The 17,121-nt window shown below is 38.4% G+C and overlaps 1 protein-coding gene across 1 annotated transcript in view; it reads right to left on the minus strand.

Annotated features, from left to right (window-relative positions):
* Positions 1 to 17,121, minus strand: part of LOC117300756 (adenylate cyclase type 3-like) — a 94,187-nt gene that overhangs the window by 15,161 nt on the left and 61,905 nt on the right. Inside the window, exons 6-9 of the mRNA XM_033784539.1 lie at positions 12,801 to 12,928; positions 10,133 to 10,291; positions 5,027 to 5,171; positions 1,175 to 1,258 (exon numbers count right to left, since the gene is read on the minus strand). Of these exons, the coding sequence (XP_033640430.1) occupies positions 1,175 to 1,258; positions 5,027 to 5,171; positions 10,133 to 10,291; positions 12,801 to 12,928 (516 nt within the window). The remainder of the gene's footprint in view (positions 1 to 1,174; positions 1,259 to 5,026; positions 5,172 to 10,132; positions 10,292 to 12,800; positions 12,929 to 17,121) is intronic.

The raw sequence follows: 17,121 nt of genomic DNA on the forward strand, positions 1-17,121 counted from the left end.
CAACGTCACTGACATCGACAGCGAAAGCGACAACAACAACAACAACAACAACAACAACAACAACAACAACAACAACAACAACAACAACAACAACAACAACAACAACAACAACAACAACAACAACAACAACAACAACAACAACAACGACGACGACGACGGGATGACGACGACGGGATGACGACGACGGGATGACGGCGACGGCGACGGCGACGGCGGCGGCAGCGGCGGCAGCAGCGGCGGCAGCAGCAGCAGCAACAGCAGCAGCAACAACAACAACAACTACAACAACAGACAAACACAGACAAACAGAGCATCCGAAAAACACTAACCCCTTATTCAGGAGACTAACCAAGGCCTCTTTCTTTTCACTATACATAGATAATTATGTCTGCTAATATCCACATCTCCCTACTCTTTACAAAGTGCCCCCTGTCAATTCTGATCACGAGTCAAATTAAACCAAGCTTTCGATGCGTGTAGTAAATCCATTACCGGCCGTAATTAAGGAGACGTCGGGGGAGTGTGGGGGGGGGGGTGGAGACGAGAGTGGCATCATGGTATACAGTACGTACACGATAGAACCTGGCTTAATTAATAGTCCAATTTCGGATGGTTTACTTTAGGCTAAGCGTGCACGCAAAGTGTTTCATCGGCTGTATAACAAGCGAGGCTTGCAGTTTGCGATGTCTTTATTAAAGGGAAGAAATACGTTAAACAATAATACTAATAACAGAGAATTTATGAAGAGCCTTATGCCAGGCCTCAATGCACTTAACACGAATAAAAACATTGGTTTAAAAAGCAACACTAAAATAAAGAAACGGCAATTTAAAAAGCACAAGAAAGATAAAAAGTAGCAAAACGTTATATAACAAGACAACAAAAAATACTAGAAGTGAGAGTATGGTTATCATTCTTAAAAGCGAGTTGGTCTATACCAAATACGTTTGTAACCGTTTGTCATAACGTGCATTATGGTTTAAAAGATACTTTAAAAGTTTAATACTATAATGATTCACATAAATACGCCTCGAAATTGCATGGTTCTCTTTTTACTCGGCGAAGTAACAAGGGCGGACCTTTTTGAGTCAAACAATTCGACTCCACAAATTGGCGTGCCGTGTTCGTTCGCGACGTATGGAGAAAATACAAAAATACAGCTTATTGCTTTTACCTTTTCGTCTCCGTTGTCAGTTGTGGATTTTTTAGTCGTAGAACAATCGTCGGATAGGAGAATGGAATTGAAGGCTGCGGATTTCTGTAAATTAAACACATTTGTAGCTAGGTAAACAACTCAAAGCCGTACATTACAGTTCTGAAATATTAAAGAGGGGCACCAAGATCGAAATCAGTGTAGCTATTTTGTTCTAACAGGTTCCTTACGACACCTTTTCCCTCTTTTGCATTTAGAGAGTACTACGAAAAAAATGTCAGTTCATTCCTAAATGTTGATGATACCAAATCAAATATGCATTGAATTTTGACCATCAGGCTGGCGCAAGATTCTTCTTTGGATTGTACAAACCTAATTAGGTTATGTTGACGTCCGTTAATGTATTTCAAGTTTTGCTCTTAAATACAGTGGACACTATATTGCTATTTACTCAAAATACTTTTTTTTAAATAAAAACTTACTTGGTAACAAGCAATGGAAAGCTTTTGATAGTAATCAAAACATTGTTAGGAACGGCCCCCCCCCCCTGAAGTAACGTAGTTTTTGAGAAAGAGGTAATGTCCCACTTGAATATGATACCTCAGCTGTGAGGTCTCGAATTCAGCTGTGAGGTCTCGAGTTCAAGGCATCCGAAAAAACACTTGTGCAACAAGGGTGTTTTTCCTTCCATTATTCTCTCGCAACTTCGACGACCAATAAATTGAGCCAAAATGTTCACATGTTTGTTCTTGTATGCAAATGTTGAGATACACCAAGTGAGAATACTGATCTTTGACATTTTTAGCAAACGTGTCCAGTGCCTTAAGATTTACATAAAAACAATTTTAACGTGAGGTTATAGAGACTTGGAACTTTGTTCACACTATAAATAGGACTATATCTATTGGGAAAACGAGTACCTAATAAAACTTAACATGACCTTGCAGCCCCTAATGGTAAACCAACTGATAGTGATACATAAACCAACTTGTGTGAAAAACACTTTGTATGGAGTGTCGCCTGGAAATAAATCACCGACCCAACAAATTCAAGACAAAGTGGGAGGAAAATCAATATCTTTCTCTTACAAAGATGGATTTTCTTTAAATTTCCGTTCAATTGAACAACTTAACTATAACACACTGAAGATATCACATCTCGGTTCAAGAAGCGGGCTGTCGAGACAGATGTATGGCTAAGAACTCATTCAAGCACAAGATTTTCACAAGCGGTAGCAAAGTTAGTGGCGCAGTGTGACTCAAGTGTGATACCATTTCAAAAACTATTTTGCATAAAATCATGTAAACAACATTAGCATTCATCAGGAATACCAATGAAGACTCATACATCAAGTTTTAGCTGGTAATTTTTGTGTTTTGGCTAGGGTTGATGTTTACCGGGTAAAAACAAATCATATATCCTTTGTATCAAGCCCCTTTTAAACATGGTTTATTGGTAATTGTCAAAGATCAGTCTTCTCACTTGCTGTATCTCAACATATGCACAAAATAACAAACCTGTGAACATTTGAGCTCAATGGGTCGTCAAAGTTGCGAGATAATAATGAACGAACAAACACCCTTGTCACACGAAGTTGTTTGCCTTCAGATGCTTGATTTCGAGACCTCCGAGTCCAAATCTGAGGTCTCGGAATCAAATTCGTGGAAAATTACTTCTTTCTCGAAAACTATGTCACTTCAGAGGGAGCTGTTTCTCACAATGTTTTATACTATCCACCTCGCCCCATTACTCGTTACAAAGAAAGGTTTTATGATAATATATATTTTGAGTGATTACCAATAGTGTCCACTGCCTTTAAATGCCTCTGTGGACCACACTTAATTCCCAGAAGATAGGCAAGCTTTACGTATTCAGTATGTGATTGAGAATATTTTAAGTCCACACTATGGCGACATTGACAACTCACGAATTTATAACGTGAATTTCTTGGTTTGTCTTGGCCTTTTTGGCGGGTGCAGACTTGTAATGGCTCTTTTTCGAAACACCATGCTTAATGTACATTGTTCTAGAATGATGGAGCCGGAAGCAGAGCTAGAAACCCAAGCCTATGTTTGGAACAAAAAGTCTGCGAGTTCCGGGCCCTATTCTCTTTAAAATACATTTTTGTGTTTGCCATTATTATTAGTTTTCACACATGGGCCCAATTTCATAAAGCGTGTAAGCATACAAACTTGCTCATGACAGAACAAAACAAATTCCAACAGAAACTGCTTATCATCTAAAATTCCATTGAATGCACTATATACACGTTTGGTAGTTCTCAAAGACCAGTATTCTTACTTGGTGTATTATAACATATGCATAAAATAACAAGCCTGTAAAAATTTTGGCTCAATCGGTCATCGAAGTTGCGAGAAAATGATGAAAGAACTAGCACCTTTGTTGGACGAACTTTTGTGCTTTCAGTTAGGAATAAAAGACTTCTAGCTGGAAGTTTTTTATTTTTATATTTTTTAGTGAGAAATTACCTCTTTCTCAAAAACTACGTTACTTCAGAGGGAGTCGTTTTCCACAATGTTTTATACTATCAACAGCTCTCAAATAATCGTTACCGAGTCAGTTTTGAAGTTAATATTTGTTTTGAGTAATTACCAAACGTGTACGTTCCCTGTAACTGTACATTATTACAACCGATGTCACACTCATTTTCGTCTCAAGCAGTATTGTGTAGTTAACAGCTTTATGAAAATGGACCCTGGTAATAACACTAATGGAAATGAAGTGTATACTTTACCACACCATTGCTATAAGCCTGTCAGCTTCGAACATTTGTCAGAATTAATCATGCTCTATTCACTCTACCCGTCCTGAAGCAATAAGTGTGAGGTTTCACCGTGGAGGTAGAATTATAATTCTACATCCGTGGTTTCATGTAGTGTTTTATCCCTATCTGGGTTAATCAGAGCTGTTCCATATCGGCTATGCAAACCTTAATAAAACGCACACCTTAAGTTGTTATTTAAAGTAACCTGTCTGGTCTTAAAAGGGAGAGTCAACTGATTAAGCGATAGTTTCATCAGAGGAGGCACGCCATTGCATTGATGAGAAGAGGAGTCATGGCAACAAAACTGTCTTTTATAGTAGACTTAAATCCTCATTTTATGGCCTGGCTTGGACAGTTCTGCAGAGTAGACTTAATTTGCTGTCTGTATTGTGTCGTGTTTTATGTGTGCATTTGGCGACTGTCGTTTTTTTTTTTTTTTTTGCAAGTTTGACCAGCATTTTGTATCGGAGACCTTTAAGGCAGGGACACGTTTGGTATTTTGTCAGAGACTAAAACTCCCACTTAGTGTCTCCCAACATCATGCATAAAATAGCAGATTTTGATTGATGATACCCAAGCCTACATCCGCATGGACTGTAAAAAGGGGGGGGGGGGTGACCCTGTTTCAGCCCTAGGAGTAGGTGGCAACGGCCTCTGGAAAAAAAATACATGTAGCCCACACCTTGAAGTGGCCTTCGGGTCTTTGTGTCTGGCGACTTGCATAAAAAATAGAAGAAAAAAAGAAGAACTTTGGACCTTTTGACTCAATCGGTCATCGAAGTTGCAAACGAATATGGGGAAGCCGTTTCTCACAGTGTGTTTTACTATCAGCAGCTCTTTATTGCTCGTTACCAACTAAGTTTGTTATGCCCACAATTATTTTGAGAACTTACCACTATGAGTGTCCAGAGCCTATAAAGGTATGGTTAGGGTTTTCAACGAAATACTGATGTGTAGGCCACATTGTAAAGAAATTGTCTTCATGAGGAAACACCAGCTTGATACAGTGTCAACTTGAGAAGCACATACAAGAAAATCGTTTGAATAATGGCGCCACCATGAAACAAACAAGTTAAAATATTAATTACCTGGGCAACGTCCTTGTTGACTTTAATCAGATAGGTCTTGATCCCTCTGTCCTTTATATAGTCATTACGTGTTTCTCCCTCACCGGGCTCTATATCAAATTCACCGCTCAGACATTGATATGTGTCCTGGGAGATATGTACACGGCTGTAAGCGACAAAAACAATTTTTACATATATTTATGAAACAAATATTAAGTAGGATTTGTATTTAACAACTAATGGTTTGTCAAGCTGCGTTGCGTTTAGACCCCTACCCGACGTACGACGACAACCTCAACAGGTGTTTGTACGGAGACCAATACAGATACAGATACAGATACTTTGCATGGTGGAAATACGATATAGAAAGGTTTGCGGTAACACCATGTAATAACTATCTATAATGAGCTGGGGGTGATTCTGAAAAGAACAGTTGGTTTCAACTCGACGTTTCGATCAGTTTTCCCAAGTGGTGTGACTAAATATGTGAAGACGATCAGAGCATGGGACGTCGAGTTGAAACCAACGGTTCTTTTCAGAAATTAAAAATTATTCGACAAAATAAAATAAAACTATAGAACTGTACATGTTAAACAAGAATACAAACCCAAACCAAGAATAGATATTGACCTTTCAATTGGATTTTTTAATTGAATTCTAGCTTATTGGACGAAGCGGGATGAGAAAACTACCATTCTATAATTGCCAATTGAACAATATTCCTATATATAGGACTCAATCTAAATCCGTATTCATATCTATCCTTGGAACCTTATCTGGTGGTATGCTGCTTTTCTGAACACAATAAGAAAAGAAGAAAAATATATAATTATATATACAGTTTTCGCGTTGTGTATTACATTGGCTATGTTTCCCTTCAAAATAAAGCCTGTACTGTTTAATTCATCTTCTCCTTGAGAAAACTTGATCATAAAGGTTTGCTTCCCCCTCCCCCCCACCTCACAAATGCCAGGAGCTTTTTGGACAAGAACTGATTTAGCAAGATGGAGAACAAACGAGCGAAATAAAACGAAGGAAAAACCACACTGGATATAGAATTTCATCCCATTAGTAATCTTGCCCCGTAACTATTAAGTTTGGATTTCGTATTCTGAATTCTGTTAACCTTCAAACTAACCGTTCTGCATGGATGAACAGGCGTGCCGATACAGGAATACACAATCTAAATTTAAAATAACACTTCGTTTCTACGTCTGGTTTGCCTGTTCCCCTACAAATTGACGAAGATCCTATTATTAAATCTTGATCAGATGGCACCCCCCCCCCCTCAACCTACAATGAACTCTTAACTTTCCCCTTAATACCGGCCATCCATTTCTTACGCAAACAGGTACAGGGCACGCAAAATCAAAATGAACGTTAGTATCAAAAGTACGTCTTCCTTTTCAATCTGATTGTATAAGGGGGGCGGGGGGACTTTCTTCTCTTTCCTCACGCCCCACCCCTCCAACCTACCGACAACTGACTTTGAATCTTACCCAGGAGACATCCCTTGTATTATTCTGAGCACCCAACAATAGACAAGTTAACTGTTAAGGCAGAATACTATATAAATTACTTCACATTTTTGATATTCAGCTCCTCGAAGGTAATTTCCTTTTATTTTGTTTAAGCCACCCCTCTGCAATTGACTCTGGATCTTCCACCGGAACAAGCCTTTTCAATACTGCGCACACAGAAGCCAAATGTCAACCTTTACTTCAAAAGACCATCTAATTTTTCAATTTGACCTCCAGCACCATAGGGGAAGTTTCTTCCGTTTCCTATGCCCCGTCCCACACCAACAGTGCAATTGACTATATATTTTTCCCCTGATGAATATAATTATTTTTTTGTAATACTGTGCAAGCAATTAGGGCAAAATTGACAACGTGTCCATCAGAAAACCGTCTCCCTTATTTTTTAATTTGGCCTCCAGCTCCTCTGCTCCTCTTAGTATTAACTCTTAATCTTCCCACAGCCTTCTGTATTATATTGCACAAGCAAAAGCCATAATTTGATATTTTTTTATATATTTTTTTCCAATTTTACCTCAAGCTCATCAGCTGGAAGTTTCCTCTGTATCCTTGCAGTCATTGATTTTTTTATTTTTTTTATTTTTTTTTATTTTGTATTTATAGTCTTGAACCAGCCGCCTTTTTAAAGGGAAGGTACACTTTTGGTAATTACTCAAACCAAAAATTAACTTAACAACTGACTTGGTAACGCGCATTGGAGAGCTGTTGATAGTATAAAACGTTGTGAGAAACGGCTCCCTCCCTTGAAATATAGGTAATTTCTCACTAAAAGTCCTTTATTCCCATCTGAAAGCACACAAAATTCGTCCAACAAGAGTGTTTTTTTCTTCCATCATTTTCTCCCAACTCCGATGACCAATTGAGCTAAAATTTTCACAGGTTTGTTATTTTATGCATTTGTTGAGATACACTAAGTGAAAACACTTGTCTTTGACAATTACCAATAGTGTACCTTCCCTTTAATATACATAATGCGCAAGCAAAAGCCAGCCTTAGTATCAGGAGAGGATCTCCCATTTTACATTTTGACCTCCAGCTCCTAAGGGGAAGTTTCTGTTCTGTCCCCTCTGAAGACCAACTTCCTCCTTATACATGTACACAATGTTACCCCCGCTCATCAGGCGTAAGTCCACCCCACCCTCCCCCACCCACACACCCCGGAGCCTTCACCTGACCAATAGACCTTTGGTGCAAGTAAAAAGGAAGTTTACAATCTTTATCAGCATACAATATCCCCTTTTCTCAATTTGATTTTCAGCTTCCAAGGGGCAAGTTTATTCCGAAACCCTTTTCTTTATTTTCAAGTTTGTATACATTTTATGCCATTTGTTGGCTTAGTCTGGGAGGGCAATTCGCATTGAGTACATTTTTTTTTTGTTTTTTTTTTTTTTCTTTCTTTTTTTTTCTTTTTGTATTTTACCTTTTGGACGGGCCCTTTCATGATTTACGTTCGAAAATTTGAAAACATAAAAAAAAAAAATAGCCAGGGTAAATATTAGATGATTAGACAATAATGTTTTCTATTGGATGGACATATCGTAGATTGGCCTTTATGATTTCATGCTAAAAGAGATTCGTGAGCACTTAGCGTAAATGGCAACAAAAGCTATAAAAAAAGCTCTTTAGGATTGGAGTAGATTATTTCGGTACTTAAGAGTTTGTTCAAATACGAACATTGTTACTCAACAATGACATTAAACCTTACGCAAATATAAAAATACTATTCTCTAATCCGAAAAAGTTTGGCTAATAGTAAGTTCTTTTGAAAATTATAATATCTATGGGGACAATATAGCAAACCAAGGATTCAAGTATCCGTTTTTTGTTTGTATTGCAGCGCACGAAGACGTGCTAATCGTTCTTAAAATTGCTGCGTCTTTTGAGTTCTGCGTTTTAATGGAGGGTCAATTTCGGTAAAACTGTAACAACATTATTGGTGCCGATCGAGCTTAAAGCACCAGGCACTTTCGGGTAACAGTATTGTCTAAGGCCCACGTGTATCACAACTTATATATATATAAAATAACAAACCTGTGAAAATTTAGGCTCAATTGGTCACCGGATCCGCACGTTTCGCCCTGTCATGACATGTGTTTAAAATAAATCCGTAGTTCTCGATATCGAGAATAAAGCATTTCATGTAATAATATTTCAAGAGAAGTCTTTTACCATTACCCTCTAAGTTACCTGTTATTTGTAAATCTGTGAAATTTAATTTTGTTTCTGTTCCGAAAGTGTACAATTGCTTTAATCAGTGTAAAATGCGTACAGCTGACAAAGCTACGACACTCAGTAGAAAATAAATTGGAATGTTTTACTGATTGGAAATAAAGGGACAAGTCACAGGTGGCATACAAGGCAACCAGTTCAAGGCAATCTCCTAGAAGAGACTCCATTCATAAAATTATGAACGTTCTTATAAATTGAATGGGTATTTAAAAAAATGACTCATGTTCTACAACAATGGTCCCATAGCATGCAATGCAACTGGTTGCATGTACAAGTTGCCTCGGGTGACGATACCTTAACGAGTACAAGTTGCACATTTTTGTGACAAGCAGCACGTTTTGTCATGAAGAACTACCACCAAGAATCAAGTGTGTCTGACATGCTGACATTGCTGGGATGGGACACCCTGCATGACAGACGTCTCCTTCATCAGGTCGAAATCCTCTACAAGATACTACATGGCCAAATAAATATAACTATTCCTCCAAACATCATCCTAGAGAACAGACGATCAAGCCGACACAACCAGACAAATCAACATAGCCACACCTACAGGCAACCATTCGTCAGAGTTGACTGCTACCTCTACAGCCCTTTCCCAAGAGCTGTTAGGATTTGGAACAGGCTACCAGTGGCTGCAGTCACTGCAACCAATCTGAACGGGTTTCAAAGAGAAGCACTGCCAGCTATAAGATGGATGGAGCTAACAATCCCTCGTAGGACAAATTGACATTATCACCATCTTATAAGCACTATCTTGAAAGCACAAGCACAGAGCACTAATGGAAATTGCAACCCACCCTCTCCAGGACAACAGCAATGCTTATGGGAGAGTACAACAATGCAAGATGCAAGATGCAAGACATACTCTCTAAAATGTAAAATAGTGAAAAACACCTCTCTTTACATTTCGAGCTGTCCCTCATATGGCTCTTCAAACAGGGTGGTGGTTATTTCACTCTTTTAGAGGGGTTTTACTCCAGGACATAGTAAAAAATCACTCAAAAGGATGCAAACTTCAATTTAAAAGAGTGGAAGACCACCCGAAAAAAAGTTGCCCTTCATATGGCTCTTCAAAGAGTGCTGATGTTTCGCTTTTTTACATTAAGAGAGTATGATTTCATTTCAGATATTTAAGGCCCTTCCCTCCAACTGTTGCACATCATTCCATTATTTGAACTCCATAACAATTATACCACGGCAACGAAAAGAAACAATACCGATTCGGGATCGAATAATGGATAACCGATTGCATGTTGGGAAGAAGTTGCCTCGTGTGACAAGGCCCTTACACTCCAAAACTATTCATGAATATATGTAAATAAAGTAATGAATACATGAATACATCAGGCATAATTACCCCGGTATGCCGCCAGATTCCATGTTATTCGCCAGCACAACCGCAGTGCTCCAAACATCAAACTGCCATCTCTGCTGACCCATGACCCCGGCTAGTACGGCTCCGGTGTGGATCCCGACTCGCATATCCACGCCAGACTGTGTCTTCTCCCTAACAGCCCTGTAAAAGTAAGCACGAAATAAATAGATGGTAAGACGCTGCTCTAGAATAAACCATTCTTGTATTAGATTTGAATATCGTCTGGTACATTGACGTGCTCGATCACAAGGTAACACTTAAACTTTGAATTCATCACACTAAAGAGACAGTTGCCAAGTCACCTGAATCGGGGCAAGCTTTTGCTTAGTTACGTAAGAGACGGTAAACACCCAAACACCAGTCTGAAAGAACGCGTATGGCACAATGGTACAAGGGTTTGCTCATCTGGAGGTTGCTGTACAAAAGCTTGCCCCGAACCATTGACAAAACAATCGTTTTTTTTTTATAGTCTAGGAATTCAAATGTAAGCGGTACGGTGACTAAGCAAGTCATCGTACCAGGCATTATTAAAATCTAACTTGCAAAATGGCTTCTTGCAAATGTCTTTGGTTCGAATCCCACCCGATTAATATGCCTGTGTGTTGTTTTTCACAGAGCTCGAGAAGGTACTGATAAGTAAAACAGTACCAACACACATCGGTGTATTTGGGGTAAAACCGAAATTAATATTCTGTATCCCCGATGCAAATTCCCATCCACATAAATAAAGTCAAAAATCAGATTAAAACATCCATGAAAATCAGCCAAACAAGTACATCAAATAAAATCACTGCGCGAAAATAGCCCTTCAAACTTCATTGAATAACAATCACAGCGCTATAACAAGCAGCAAGGACAGCATAACAGTAATAACTTAATAAGGAATGACGGATATCGGTTCTATCAGACCGCGAATTCGTTGATGTCTCCTTGCTCAATATTGAATCACGCCGCACTATACAGACGTACTCTCCCGGTGATCAAATTAAGTCGGTCATGACTGGCTATCGGGAGAATAGGGGAAGACGTGTTTTGATATAGTGAAATAAAAATTCAAATATCAAGGGGGAACTTCGAAGTCGGGAGCGTTATACGTGGTTTCCCGATACATCCGAGTGTATTGAATCTGCAATCCATTGAATGATTTCCGTATGAATCATAACATAGGTTGTGGAAAGAAATTTCACATTATTTATATTTCAAGGTTCTATAGTTTGAGACAATCCAGTCTAGACGAGGTCATTGACGGAAGCTTCTTCCTAACATCAAATCGGTTGCAGTACACTCGCTGTTAAAACATAGGATTTGAACTGCCTCTAGCTACCGGGAAGTCTCGGTGGTCTAGTTGGTATGACAATGCTTTAGAACTGCGGGGGGTCATGGGTTCGACTCCCAACCGAATATGCCTGTGATTTTATTTTTCTTCACAGAACTCGGGGAAGTACCGAGTATACAGTGCTAACACACATCGGTGTAATATGGGTAAAAAACAAAATTAATATTCTTTATCCCCGATAACTAAAGCCACCGCATACAAATCATTGCAATCAATGGAATCACGATCACCATTATCATCAGCATGATGTGCCCACTATTAAACATGTTATAGGGATGGTGTAGCTTCTTCGAACGAAACCTCCATAGCTAAATCTGAATATCATGATCTTCCAAAACATCAAATTATTCGACAACACTGAAAAGCCCTTCACTGTCGTCGACCATCAAACTTGTTTACCATTCGAAATGAAGTTTACACTATCGTCATAATGGCCTCGTCTAGGCTGATTTTTCCACTCTAATAATTTAACGAATAACATTAAAGGCAGTGGACACTATTGGTAATTACTTAAAATAACTATTAGCATAAACCTTACTTGGTAACGAGTAATGGGGAGAGGTTGGTAGTATAACACATTGTGAGAAACGGCTCCCTCTGAGGTGAAGTATAGTTTTCAATAAAGAAGTAATTTTCAACGAATTTGATTTCGAGACCTCAAGTTTAGAATTTGAGGTCCCAAAATCAAGCATCTGAAAGCACCCAACTTCGTGTGAAAGGGTGTTTTTTCTATCATAGTTATCTCGCAACTCCGACGACTAATCGAGCTCAAATTTTCACTGGTTTGTTATTTTATGCATATGTTGAGATACAGCAAGTGAGAAGACTGGTCCTTGACAATTACCAATTACCAGTGTCCACTGGCTAGGGTCTTTATGTACCTTTCCAACACAAAACACAATGTCCACAGAAATACATCAAACTTAAACAGTTCGAAGATTATGATAGTAGAAAGCTTCCCTTGAAATTATACTAACTGAGGTGCTGTAGTTTTTGAGAAATGAGTAAAACAAATAATTTTCGTCTCAGTGGATTAGCATGTAAAAACGTATTAACCAGTTATGCTATGGTTTTTGTATAACATTATAACTGGTTAATGGGATTTTTCATGCTAAATTAATTTTCATCTTCCTGAGACGAAAATTATTTTGAGACTTGTTTTACTCATTTCTCAAAAACTACACAACCTCAGTTGGTAATATTTAAAGGGAAGCTTTCCCCTATTATGTAAATCTGTTTAATGTAAATCTGTGGACATTTTGAAACAGTACTCGAATCCTTTAACCATAAACGAAGCATTGATTTATAACTCACGCTATTGCAACCACCATATCTAGACCCATCTGTACGCAGCAAGCAGCGTGATCAGCTCGCTGTTCTGGCACTCCGCATATGCAGTAGTAACAATCGCCAAGAATCTTGATCCGTAACTGGTGGTGCTTCTGCAAAAAGAAACAAAATAAGAGCAAAACAAAAATATATTTGTTGTGTTTAATTGTTCGTTTTTTTGACAATCTCCAAAAATGTTTTGTTATCTTTTGGTAGATAAAGTGTTTGGCAATGCATGGATCTCCAGTTAATGTGAATAACGAAGTGTATAAGTTTCAGTTTCCAAGGTTGTCAAGTGTTTGCGAAAATAAAATGTGGAAATAACAGAGCAATGTTTTTAGGAAAGTCGCGTAAATCCTTCGTAAGCCTACATGCTAAAATCATGTGTGTCTCCTCAGATGAAAATTAATTTCGTGATATGTTGTGTAATCGTATCTCAAAAATAACAGCACCTCTGCAATGAACTGTTTCGGGGAATACTTCTACCATCTTTAAATTTAAACCGCAGTTTAATGCAAATAACTGTGGACATTGTGTTTTGTGTCGTAAAAAAACACCTTAAAAGTACTAGACAGTCAAGGAAAAGCTATCGACAATAGGCTTAATAACAAAAGCAAAAGTGTCGAAAAATTAACCAACAAGCTACATATATAAATATTATTGTCATAGTGGTTCTGTTCATCTATATTCAAAATACATAATACAAAAATACAAAAATACTCCAGACGACCAAACATTTCAAAATTAGTGAAGCGCATGACCTTTGCAACAACGTTGGTACGATTGTTATCAAATTTGGCTTGAAGTCTTTTTCGTTCATAAGTTGAATTTGAAATATTCAGACTATAGGGACATTTGATAAGTCAAGTGGCTCGTTGCAACCTTTTGTGTAGCAATAAGCCATTTGCGAATAATATTTGAGTATACTGTCTGGTACACACAACGTCCAGCTTTATATAATCACACGTTTAATTTGAATTCCTCTCACTATAGAGACAGTTGATTAAAAAAAAAAAAAAAAAGGCTTTTTGTATAGCAACCTCCATCTAAACCCTGGGACCATTGTGTCACTTAATTTCATTCGAAATTGTGTTTGGGTGTTCGCTGTCTCTTGACAACACAAAAGCTTGTCCCGAACCCGTACCATGGCACGTAGCAACTGTCTGCTTAGTCTGAGTAAATTCAATTTAAAGACACTGGACACTATTGGTAAATGTCAAAGACCAGTATTCTCACATGGTGTATCCCTACATAAGCATACAATAACAAGCATGTGAAAATTTGAGCTAAATTACGTGAAAATGATGAGAGAAAAACACCAATGTTGGACGAATTTGTGTGGTTTCAGATAGGAATAAAACACTTCTAGCTAGAACTCCTTTATTATTTTAGTGAGAAATTAGCTCTTTCTCAAAATCTATGCTACTTCAGAGGGAGCCTTTTCTCACAATGTGTGATACTATCAACAGCTCTCCAATGCTCGTCACAAGCCAGTTTTTAAGTTGATATTTGTTTTGAGTAATAACCAAACGTGTACCTTCCCTTTAAATGAAAAGTTCGGTGGGTCCTGTAAGAGCCTGACCTTTTTATTATGTATACATGTACACGTATACAGCAAACAAACAAAACTGTGGAAACTAAATTTCAAAATGTTTTTTTTTTTTTATTTTTTTTTAAGATATCGCCGAAAACCCGGAGTGACATGTCTACGCAGTTACAAGTGCATGTCCACGAGAGGACCATGCAGACCGTCATAAGGTGTGGGTCAACGGATTTGGCTGAAATTTGGTTTGATTGTAGGTGGGTCATAGGTAGCCTTGAGGTTGTATACAATATTAGGAAAATCCGACCTCCCTTAGTATGAAATGACGGGAGCCTGTTTTTGCCTTAAAATGGCTATTTAGCCTTGTATTGTTCAAATGTGTACCCTTTAATTGCATCGTTTTCTACAGCAATCCCGATTAATTGGATGTGAAACAAACCTCTTATTACCCTACAAGGCAGCCATGGGCGTCAATTCGTCTTAAAATGTGGGGTGGGGAGATAATGGGAGTTGTATCATTTACGCTGTGTGGTTCAGGGCCCGCTTTAGGGCCTCGGGAGACAATGTCAGGTCATAGTGCTCCTGGTGAAATATAGACACTTCCGATACAGACTTTTGTTCTATCTTGTACAGCTGCTTGCAAAGCATATTACATGTACCTATTTAAAGATTATACAATTTTGTTTTTTCTTTTCATTTGAACTAATTTTAATTAGAAGTATAAATCTCTCACAAGAATACACATACCCAAGAAACATAACACTATTTTTGAATAATTGTATGACATTGTTACAAAACTCGGTTGGCAAAGAAAATAAATCTCTAACAGTAAAAACACAAACCCCCAAAACAAACCCGACACTATTTTTGAGTGATAATGTTACAAACTGTTACAAACTGTTACCATCTCTTTTGTTTTTTCATTTTTGGCTTTCCATGGTTTTCGACCTGGGTTATCAACAACTGTTGAAGTGTCTCTAGTGTTTCTGATCAGCAGAGTGTGAGTTCGAGTCCCAGCAGTCGGGACACCTGTGTCCTTAAGCAAGACACTTAACCATTGTTTCGTCCTTCGTCTGGGACGTAGAGATGTTGGTCCAGTGTATTGTGTACCGCGCGTAAAATAACCCAGTGCACTTATCGTGTATTGTGTAACGCACGTTAAAGAACAGTGAGTGCACTTATCGAAAAGAAAAGGGGTTCGCCATCGCTCCGGTGTTCCTTGTCCGACTGGCTGTATATTGCGCCATAGCACCTTGCTTTGCTATGCAAAATGAGTAGATGTCACTATTCAAATGTAGTTCACACCTTGCAGGAAAATACTGGGTGCGTTCGTTTAGCTTCCCCGGGTCGACCCCGGTGTGTGGCGGTTTTTTTTCCAGGACGAACGTTATTTGCATCATTTGCTCGTTCGTTCCTTCCGCTTCCCGCTATCCCATCCCCATCAATCTTCCGTTGTGCATTCCTCCATTGTCTGCTTAGTCTGAGTAAATTCAATTTAAAGGAGATACTGACATTGGCTCTTGGAGGAGCTTGACTGTTTTTATCCTTTATAAATGTAGACGTATTCGACAAAACAAACATTTGGAAATTCCATTTCAAAGTATAGTGGAAAATATATCCAAGCAAGACAATAATCACGTGTATGTACTTTTTGTAGAACAAAAAACACACTGTCCACAGATTTACACTAAACTTACACAGTTTGAAGATAATGATACTAGAAAGTTTCACTTCAAATAAATTATTACGTGATGAGGTGCTGTTGTTTTGGGGAAATGAGTAAAAAATTTCATGGAAATAATTTTCGTCTCATGAGACGAAAATTATTTTAAGCATTAATTTACAAACGTATTTTTATGACATTGTTTTACTAATTTCACAAAAACTACAGCACCTCAGGAAGTAATATTTGAAGGGAAGCTTTCCACTATCATGATCTTCAAACCCTGTAAGTTTTATGTAAACCTGTGGACATTTTGAAAAAGTACCCGAACCCTTTAATAACCAAATGTGTTGAGATATCAACCGTGACGCAGTGTGACAGACAGATGCAGATGGCTGTGCACTGTAGGTTCTCAATGTATCAAGCCAATGGATCACAAAATGTCATATACAATTCATTTTCATCCTTTGCTTGTTCCTTCCTTCCGCTTCTCCCATCCATCCAATCTTCCCTTGAGTATTTCTCCGTTGTTACCCTCCCATACGAAGCCTCTCCATCATAGGAAAGTATAAAGGGTCAATGCTCGCGCTCATGACGAATGATAAAAAGGATTTGCCCTTTTAATGGGCCTATAGAAATCCAATCTCTTTTGCTCCAGACATAACGAAAACAAAAAATATGAAATAAAAAATGCATTTTTGAAGGGGGTATTTGTTTGACTGTATCCCAGAATGATTCAAATAAAAAGAAAAACATGTCAAAAGACTGCACTGAATCTCGCTTTCGAATAGACGGCAAACATCAGCTGTATTTTTCGCATTCACTTTTTCGACCCCAGCATGTAGAACTCAGAAATGAGACTCACGGAGGCAACAAATGCGATCGCCCCCATGCCCCCTGGTCATTGCCTTGGTGCCCTTGAAATGCTCCAGTATAAATTTACATTCCTCATAGGTTGCCCTACCAACGACAATTATGTCTTAATGCCGTTGCTCTTTCAAAAACAAAGCATACATGCCAGGGTATGGTTGTGTTGTTGAACAGGCAATCTTTTTGAAAAGGTTTTCACTCTGCACAGAACAAAAACAAATCACACACAC

This window comes from Asterias rubens, chromosome 16 (genome assembly GCF_902459465.1).
Source record: "Asterias rubens chromosome 16, eAstRub1.3, whole genome shotgun sequence".
Lineage (NCBI taxonomy): Eukaryota > Metazoa > Echinodermata > Asteroidea > Forcipulatida > Asteriidae > Asterias > Asterias rubens.